Source organism: Heloderma suspectum, chromosome 10 (assembly GCF_057233095.1).
Source record: "Heloderma suspectum isolate Gila_16-S chromosome 10, 16-S_ref, whole genome shotgun sequence".
Lineage (NCBI taxonomy): Eukaryota > Metazoa > Chordata > Lepidosauria > Squamata > Helodermatidae > Heloderma > Heloderma suspectum.
Genome location: NC_139467.1, coordinates 22,201,713 through 22,211,830, shown reverse-complemented (window position 1 = coordinate 22,211,830; position 10,118 = coordinate 22,201,713). Strand labels below are relative to the sequence as shown.

General features: G+C 41.9%; 1 protein-coding gene across 7 annotated transcripts in view; it reads left to right on the top strand.

Moving 5' to 3' along the window:
• The first annotated feature begins 1,817 nt into the window (after positions 1–1,817).
• The window catches only part of HNRNPR (heterogeneous nuclear ribonucleoprotein R), a 31,456-nt gene continuing 23,155 nt past the window's right edge, over positions 1,818–10,118 (top strand). For 3 of the 7 annotated variants that reach the window (XM_084815502.1, XM_084815501.1, XM_084815498.1), the window contains exons 1-2: positions 1,818–1,899; positions 8,857–9,025. In XM_084815502.1, the coding sequence (XP_084671628.1) occupies positions 1,825–1,899; positions 8,857–9,025 (244 nt within the window). In that variant the 5' untranslated portion in view covers positions 1,818–1,824. The remainder of the gene's footprint in view (positions 1,900–8,856; positions 9,026–10,118) is intronic. The other 4 variants (XM_084815500.1, XM_084815504.1, XM_084815503.1 and 1 more) reach the window with 2 other exon arrangements.

The following is a 10,118-nucleotide window of genomic DNA, read 5'->3' as shown; positions in this document are numbered from 1 at the left end:
TGTTTTGAGTATTACTCCTTTGAAATGCCTAATTCATATATTCCATGAACTACAAAGAATGATAAGTTGTTAATATTTATAGCTGCAGCAGATGTGAACTATTCATAGAAGTGAGTGCTCTGACCTGTATATTATACAGAGTGCATTTGAAATCAATTAGATTAATTATTAATTTATTAGAAATTAAGCACTAGCCAGACTCCTAGACCCTCTTCATGTTCTTTTTCCTTTCCTTCTATAGCTTTCATCTTAAAATGAAAGTAAAGCCACAGCTAAAATCCTAGTACTTCAGCTTAACAGATCAGGCATCCCATATATTACTGCTGTCTTGCAGAGACAGCCTTAATTCTACATACACACAGCTAGTTCAGAAGTCTTTAATGCTTTGCTTTAAAAGGGAGGGAATATTTCATAAATCCAATATGGAGAAAACAGGAGACCTCAGGCCTCATTCTTACAGAAGTGATAAACCTGTCTGGGCTGTACCACTTGCAGACTGAAGTTGGTGAGGTCTTGCTGTTTGTTAAGATTGCAATCCTACACACGCTTACTTGGGAGGAAGCCCCATTGAACTCAATGGGACTTACTTCTGAGTAGACATGTACAGGACTGTGCTGTAAAGCTTTATGCTCCAGTCTTCTTTTGTTTTTTTTTTAAAAAGGCACCAGAAGAAGCTAGTGACTGATAAAATGTTACTGGATATATTACAATACCTACAAGAGCTATTACTTATAGCCAAAGACCATTCAAAAGTAAACAGATAATCCTATATATATATACACACACACACACATGCAAATATATATCCAGACAAGTATATTTGAATGACAAAGTAATAAAAACAGTACCTCCCCTACTATTTAAAACACAAATAAAGCAAGTCCTTTCCAGTCTTGCAATAGCAAGTGACAAATTGCTCAAAACCCAAAATAGCTCTAAAATATTGAATACCACAAGCCCAGTGCACCCCATTCTCTTTTATATACTGGCTATTTAAAAATATAAATCCACAAATCAACTCTATCCACTCCCAAGATAAAATCAGCAAAGTTATAATACACTACAGCAAGGTTAAAAAAAAAGAAAGGAAAAAGCCGCAGGAGTGAAACAAAAAACAAAACCTTCTTCAACTTTTGCGGAAATTCCCTGGAAGAGGAACTTTTTTAACCCCTTTCCTAAAGGGAAGGAGGAAAGGTCCCATTCGGGAGGGATACCAGCACTTTAGAGGCTACCACTGAAAAGCCCCTCTCCCCGATAAACCACTACCTTTGGCCGCAGAAAGACATGCTGGAATGCTCCTCCATGTACTGAGAATAATACTCAAGTCCTTGCGCTCAGAAGACAAGCATGTTGAGGAGGAGGATTCTGCTATGGCCGTTTCCTTGAGATGCTAGTATTTTACATGCGGGGATTTATTGTTAGGTGTGTGGAATACAGATGCATTCAGTCACATACAACCCAAGCCCCTAAACAGGAACTAGACCTTCACAACACTCGGAGCCACACAGCCAACGGCTCTCCTTTGTCTGGAAACCCACCGCAAGAAGCGGGAACCAGCCGCCCTTTAAAAAGCCCCGGATTTCTTCCCTTCCCTCTGCCTAATCCTACCGGCGCGCCATGGCTTTTCTCCGTCCCGCGGATTGGCCAGGCGCTCTCTTCGCCTCGATTGGGCAGGGAGGCCGCCGTCTGGTCCCGCCTCCAGGCGCCGATAGAGGCTTCGGGCTGCCCTTCCGAAACGCCGCTCGCGGATTGGCCCCGCCGAGCGCAGTCCCTGGAAACAGTTCCGGGAAACCCCTCGCGTTGCCGGGGTCGCTCTTGCCGTCCATGAGGGGAGGGAAGAGGAGGAGCGCGCGCCATTTGCAGCCGCTGCTCCCGCCGCGCCGCGCAGGTCCCGCTCCGGTGAGTCTCGCCAAGGACGCTCGGCCGAGGAACGAGCGGGGGTGCGCGCGGGCGGGCGCGCGCCTGTCCGTCCGTCCGTCTGTCGGGGTGGGTGTGGGGACGGGGAGGCGGAGCAGCAGCTGGCTGGGCGAAGCGGGAGCGCGAGGCCCCGAGGAGGCCCCGCGGCTGAGGCGCCTTTTGTGGCCGCGTCGCGCCTGCGGATGCATCTGGGGCGGTGCAGGCCGCGCGCTCGGCGATGCGGGCGGGGAGGTAGGCCCGGCTGCGGGCGGATTGGCGCCTCCCGTCCGGTTTGGACGGGAGAGGGGCGGGGGGGGGCTAGTCGGCGGAGCGCTTCTCGGTGTTGCTGAGGGGCGGCTGGGGTTGGCCTGGAACCCACCGCCGGCACCGGGAGAGAGAAAGAGAGCTAGAGAGTGAGAGAAGAGCTTCTCGCGTGGTAGACATCCTTCCTGTCTCTGTTTGCGGCCCAGAGGCCCAACCCCGTTATGATCAGTGCCTGCGGGCTGTGAATTCGAGGCTGTGATTCTTTTATCTCGGACTGGATCCGGAGTGAGCCCCGTTTCAGTTGGCTGTCTGGTTTTTTGTTTTGCTTTTGGCGGGGCCCGCTTTATGCCAATGGGAACGATTTGCTCCTCCTCCATCTCCCCCCCCCTCCCCGTAAGGCCAGATTTAGAGTTGTCGCTTTGAGGCTGTAACCTTAGGTGTGTTTATCTGGGAGTAAGCCGTCCTTGAAGCCCGCGGACTTAACTCGTGAGTAAACACGCATGGGATTGAGCCGCATGTTTGCAAGCCTAGGGTACACCTTACCTGGAAGTAAGGCCAGTTGGTTTTGTTGTGGGCGAACCCGCACGATGTCGAATCGAGCTGCATATCTGCAGTCTCCTGCACGCTTACCTAGGAGTAAGCCCCATTGTACACAGTAGGGTTTAACTTCAGAGCAAACAGGGAATGTGATGTTCATTCGGTTTGCTAAACATGCTTTTCCCCAGGGGAAGCCCAGGACCATGTTTCTGTTCTGAAAGGTAGACGGGTTTTTGTGTGGGATATATTTTTCCAGGTTACCGCAATCACCCCAAGTAACAATTTGAAGCTATTTCAAGTGATTTTTCATGTTCTGTCAAAATAACCGTGGTAGTGGTGATTTGTGCTGTGTAAAATGCTGCGAGAAATTGGGAGTTCTGGTTGATGAGAAAACCATGGGAGTGGTTGACAGCTGTTGCTTCTAGTTTGTGAAGGTAGTAGAAGCTCAGTGGAATCTTTCTTAACTGCAGCAATGTTACTGTTGTGAATGTACCATTTATCATGCATACACTGAAGGTTGGGACAGCATATAATCTTTTGAGGGCTATGGCATTTTTAAGTAGATGGGATTGCTTTACAGTAAGTGGTTTGGAGACTGGCTTTAATGCCTAAACAGATGCTGAAATAGTTTCTCTGCCAGTGGAGTATGATCCTCTAAGTTTTAAGTTCAGATGAAAACAGTAGGATGTTTCTGAAATTCTCTGTGTCATCTTCATGCCGGGAAGAACAGATTTTACAAAATCTGCATACAGATCTTGGAGCTAGGCAATGCTCTGTTAGCTGCAAAATCAGTGTCTTCCCTTAGTTAAAAAACATCCTTGCTGAATAGCTTTCTTCAGTTAAAATATTAGGTGCATATTTTTTGTAATACAGCCTGCTAAACTGCAGTCAGTAGCATTGTGTCATACATACCTTCTCTTTTGTAAGTTTCATAAGTGTGTTGGTGGGACTGCAGTGGTTCCAGCTGCAATTTAGTTTCCCATATAAATCATATCTGTAGCTTTCTTAAAATCCATTAGTTTCTGAGTGTAGTAGGTTAATTTGGGAACAATCTGGTTTTTTTGCTGACTTTTCTACTACTGGGTATAAAATTTCAACATAAGAACAAAACTGTCTCTTGTTGTGTTAGCATTTTTATTGATTTTAATATTATTGATTGAATTTTAGGATAATTTATTGTAGTAGGGTTTTTGCTAGGCTTAAAAATGGGAAAACTAAAATAGAAGAAACGTTATATTACTTTGGTTTGTCGTGGGACAGACTCATTCCTTTAGTCACAGTCAAGTCATGTCAAGTAGCAACTAAGCTGGGTAGGATGAATTGAATACCATGGGGCTTTTGAGTAAGCATGCTTAGGATTGTGCTTTATGTGACCTTGCACTAGTTCAGCCAGAAAACCTCCTCCTACGCCAGTGCAAGGAACTTGGGCAGCCCGACCACACTCATACAAGGCTAAGAGTGCAGCTGAAGCATGCAAAGTTCTTTCGTAGTTCCATGGGTAATGTTAGTTTGCATCCTATCCATGATGCCAGGATTGGTACTCTAACTGGCACCAGTGCAAGGCTACACTTTAGAATCATGAAGTAGTTCATAAAACTAAGTTACATCTAGGGCCCACAGGGCAAGCAGCTCACCTATGCCCCTCTGCGCATAACAAGTGGCAGGAATTTATAACATGCACACACAAGTAGTCCTTCCATAATGCCCCCAATAGGTGAGTCTTCAAAGCAGAGCTTTTTTCACCCCCCCCATCCCCCATCTTGTGCCACTCAAACTCTCTTGGCTAAGACCTTGGATTAGGTTGCTCACATATGAGATAGTGTAGCAAATATATTTAACTGGAGGATTGCAAAGGGCAAAGATGAATAAACAATATGAACCTAGTAGTTTTGCACCAAGTGATGACTAGTATGGGAACTCTTCAGGCTGGGGATACTGATTAGTTTGCACGGGTGAAAGCAGAAATGCTGTATCTACCATTTTAAATGGAGCATGGGCAGGAGTTCCCACATTTTGATTGGACTTAGTAGGCCATTATTAATGATTGCCACCAACCTTGCCTCTCTCAGACCTGTGGCACAGACTGGGTGTGTGCATCATTACTGACAATGGATTGTGCTTTGCAAGCATTCAGAACCTGTAAAATGTCCATAAAGTCAAGTGATGTCGCCTGGAATTTGGGTGGGAGGCAAGGCAGGATCTCATCCCTGACCTTGCACTGTGTTTTGGAGGCATTCTGAGTGTCTCTGGAGTGAAAAGTCAGAGACCTTTCTTTTTACCTGAATTCCAGACTTGGGGGAGAGATAGGATTAGTATCTGAGTTTAGATTTACTCTGAAGGTTCTGAGTGTCGCCATAGTGCAAGGTGAAGTCAGAGTTTAGGGAGGAGGGATAGTTGCCATGGTAACCGAGTGAATTTGTGGACCTGTGAGCATGGGATCAGGCAGTTCTCTATATGCAGTGCTGTAATTGGAGGTGGCCCTCTTCTTCAGTAGTAGTGTCAGCAGAAGGCTGAGAAGAGTAGCCTAGTACATGTGTATCACCATTTTCTATAAATTTTAGTTGAGTGAGTGTATTTGGTTTTGAAGTTTGCTATCGTTCAATGTATTCAGAAGAAAACAGAAGTTATCTTGACCTTTTTTATAGAAAGATAGTATAGAAGCTTAATAAATGTTTGAAGAAAATTCTTGTTAGCCCATTGTGTTTGAATGCAAACTGTATTTTTGGATATGTTCAGAACTCTGTTGGTAAACCTCAGTGAGGAAGAGTCCCTATGTGGTAGTGGGCACTGAAACTCAAATACAACAGTAGTACTGGAGTGAAACTTGATTGTTTTCAGTTGCACGGCGACAGTTTGAACCCTGGCACAGATGCTTCTCTCATCATAAAGCTTATACACATTTCATAGTTTCACACAGACCAGTGTAGTTCATAAACCCATGTTTATGGAGGCAGATCTTGGGTGTCGCTTATCTCTGACATTATTTTACATAGATTTTTTTTTATGTATGACTGTTTCTCTGATAAATAATGACTGTGATAAGAAACTAACATTTAAATGATGGGGCCTGTGTCATTTTCCCAGGGATTACAACGTATTATTATGTATTCACATTTATATCCCACCTTTTTCCATTTTGGAATCGTCAGTATACTTGGGGTACCTGGAGATCTCCCTATAAAGGCACTGAACAGGTCCAGACCTGCTTGGCTTCATCAGGCTGGGTGCTTCCTGTACTCTCAGACCATGTTCTGATCTGAGAGCACACAATTAAACATAATTACACAGAAGTTTCGTAAGACCAGTTCTGGTCATTTTGATCTGAAAGGATATTGCCAGGGTTAGGCAATCTGGTGCTCTCCAGATGTCTTGGACTACAACTCCCTTAGGTCCCTTGTAGCATGACCAGTGGCCAGGGATTCTGGGAGATGTAGGGTACCAGGTTGCCTATCAATGGCATATGGGAAGGACATTAGCATGATTTAGCTTTCAGCCTCAGCCCAGTGCTGGGGGATGAGCAGATAGGTGTGTACAGGGTAAAGATTTAAGTGTCTTCTATTATAAGTAAATAACCTGTATATTGAAAGACCAGGATAGCAGAATTTCTAAATCTACCTCCCCAAACTCCCCCCCCCCCCAACATGCTGTTAGGTTCTCAAGAATCTTTAAGGCTAGAAAGTGGGATAAATGTTTTAGAAATAAATGCTGATCTGATTTGGCAAAGAAAAGCATTTTAGCGGTATTATTTCCATTTTTAGTAGCTAATTAGGTTTTATAAAGTTCCATGGTGGGTGGGTGGGGGATCCTTTTCAGGCTTCCTTGGACTTGGACAGGCTTCCTTATAGCATCCACACCTGTCTGTAGGAAAGCAAAGAAGGTCCAGGTTCCCTTCTCATACTGCTGCCAGATCTGTAGAGAAGTTAGCAGTGTCTTGAATTATTTTCTAGTAAACCTATGTTCATAGTGTGGCTACTCTTTTATCTATAAGACTGTTACATGGATCAGTCATATTCGTTATCAGTAGAATACTGATAGACATGTTTAAGGGTCTTCCTTATCTTTATTCACCCTTGAGGAATGGCCGTGTGAATTGAAGTGCGTTAAGAATCTTTATAAATGTGGGTGCATGAACATTCCCTGGGAGAGAAAAAGATTTGAATATACAATATTTAGATTAAGGATATTGTGTGTTCTTATTTCTGTTGATGGTGTGTTTTAGCTGTTTTTTCAGACAGTCATCTTTGCTTTGGCTGCATTGGCACTTTGTTGTTAGGGATAACCAAGCTCAAGTACCTGTGATTGGCATGAGATGAATGGTGGCTAGAAGAAATGTGTATCTCTTAAATCTGATCAGAAGTGCATCAACCATTGCTTGGCTAGTAACGATGAGGTCTTCCCTGCTCAACAAAACGATGTATAGTTTTCAGTGGAAAAAGGGTTTCTTCAGTGTTACGTTCTCTTTACAGGGAGTTAATATGCAGCAGAGTAGAATTAGAGTCTATGATATGCTACTAGTAGTATTCTTGACATGTTTTCATTTTAGATTAAATTAAGACTTAATATAACCAGACTAATCATACAGAAATCCTTTGATGAAAACTGGAAACATTTCAATCTTGTGTTTAGGGAATAGTATCTCAAGAGGGAACAGTATTTGCTGTGCCATTAAATAGTAGTAAGAAACAACCAATCTTAATTCTTTGTGAGTCTTATGTTTTTCACTGTTCACAGTGTTGTTCCCTGCATGTAAGTATAGTGGTATTAAGGAGCATGGTCAGTAGAGCACCCATTACAAATTTAATTCAGCTTGAAAGTAATTTGAGATTTTGGTCTAGAAGCAGGACTTGCTTCACAACACCATGCAGTAGCAGGAATTTCACATTTTTCATACTGTCTGTAGTAGAACTGTGTAGTGGCACTGGCATCTGCTACAAAAATGGATGGCATACCACCATGTATTCTGCATAAGCTACAGTATGGTCACAGCCCATCAAACAATTCCTTGACATTGAAATAAAACGATTGTTTTAAACTAGCAAATCGTTTCTGGAGTGGGAAATTTTATCATTTTGTTTTGCTTTTGATGCATTAATTATGTGAAATGCTTCTGCTTGGTTGGTTATCTTTGAGTTGTATCTAGTATTTGAAAGGCTAGTTTTAGTGTTCACAATTTAAAAGTCTTTAAAAATCTTCATTCCGTATAACTTAAACTTACTGAATGTTTTGGTGAAGCCAGGACTGCTTTGCCTCTCTGCTAATACCACACTGTCAACCAACTCTTTCCCTTAAATAGTGGTTTATATTGACTGTGCTGTCATGGCTGAATATTAAACACCAGTTGGTATCCAGTCAAATAGAATGAGTTTTACAGTAAGTTAGCAAAAGCCTACAGGAATTGTTTGAGAAGATAGTGATACTTTTTTGATTCCTATCTTGGCAGTCACCTTACTGACTCTTGCATCAAGTCTTTCTTACTGATATGGAAAATTGAAGGTGCTGCTATTCATTTAAACCTTTCATTTAAACTCTGGAATAATGGGCAGCGTTTAATACAAGTTCATCTTGCTGGTATGTGACGTGCAATTCATTTATTGACTGTTCCACTTGTGCAAAACCTAATGTGGCATGTTCCTTTAAAAAAAAGTGTTCTGGCAACCACTGTGTGTTAAAGCAGCATGGCTTCTCTTATGTAATGAAATGTTGGGTTTGAAGGAAGACATGGAAGTAAGCCAGAAAATTATGGGAAAGATTGGAAGCAAGTATTGACATTTGTATATTTAGCTGCCCTGCAGGCTTCTGTATTGAATACATTGATCTAAAATCTCTTTTGAGTTCAGGGGAATAATGGCAGATGTTTGTGCATTCCAATATACTCCCTCCACCACTATGATCATCATAAAAATTAAGCACGCAAACGTAAAAATTAGACTCTGTGTACATGAAGTGCTTAAAATTGTGCATCATTCCATGTACATATTCCACAGTATTTCAGGACTGTACTTTTTTATTTAATTTAGGTGAGCTGCATTATAAAGGCTTTAAATATAGGTTTAATGCAAGTCACTTGCAGCATGTTTACAAGTTAGTTTAGATAAATGCATTGTCCTACAAATTAGTTATTTCTGGCTTTATGTAATATAGCTCCTGAATTTTTTCCAGCAGCATAATAAAATGGCTAATCAGGTGAATGGTAATGCGGTACAGTTAAAAGAAGAGGAAGAACCAATGGATACTTCCAGTGTAACTCACACAGAACACTACAAGACACTGATAGAGGCAGGCCTCCCACAGAAGGTGGCAGAGAGACTTGATGAAATATTTCAGACAGGTATAATATGCATTTCTTGTTTCTGATTGGTTATGAAAGTGAAGGCAAACAATTTTCAAATTTTTAGGTTTTAAAGTTGAAATTTTGCTGTATTTTGCACTGTGTAGCTTTGAATGTACTGCTGCTTTCACTTATTTGAGGTCAAATTGGGTTTCACGTATGCTGATAGTATCTTAGGACTTCAGGACACTGTAACTGTTTCATAGATTTGCACAAATTAAAGTGGACATTCCAGCCTACTGAATTGTAATTTCTCTCTTTAAAAGAATCATTTGCTTCTACTTTTCTACCATCACCAATTTACAGTGACTACGTCAAACACTTAATATTTCAATAGGTGGCTTATTGAGGGAAATAGCTCGCTTGGCTTACTTGGGCCTACGTTTGAATTCCAGTCTGTATGTGAATTCCATGTTTGTCTAGCTCCTAGGGGATAAGTCAATCCATTTCAGTCATTACACTGATGTATTTAGTTTAAAAATAAATGCTTGAATTATGTTTATCTTGCTTGGAGCAAGTGGCTTCTTGTGTATTCTAAAGAGAGAGAGAGAACACATGTTCTACTTTAGGAAACACATACTTTTTTGGGTGTGAAATAGAAACTTCCTCTTCCTCTTTAGTATGCGTGTTGTGAACATATTTAGATATAGAAATGGAACTGCTTCATGCCCTTACCTCAAATACTTCAGTGGCAAGATTTAGTTTATCTAAACACTCCAAATGTTCTGCAAGTTCAAGGCAGTTCAAAAGAATACCATATCTGTCTTCACTATGTTGATATTTTGGCTCACGTGGCTGACCTGTCTTGAATGACAATCCCATTGAGTGCCTCCCAGGTAGCTTTTATTTCCTTAGGCACTTGTCTAAGGCTGTGCTATGATGACGTGCACTTAGTGGCTTGAGTGTAGGTGTCTGAGAAAGGAATGTACAGGAATTTAGAACGTGTTGCACTTAGGTTGTGTCACAAGGAGTCTGATATTTTTCTAAACGTTAAAGCGCATTAATGTTAACAATTATTACTTAGTATTTAAAAATATTTGTAGAAATACCTTCATGCGTAAAAGGTGACCCCATTGGGGTCTGTTAGTGCTGT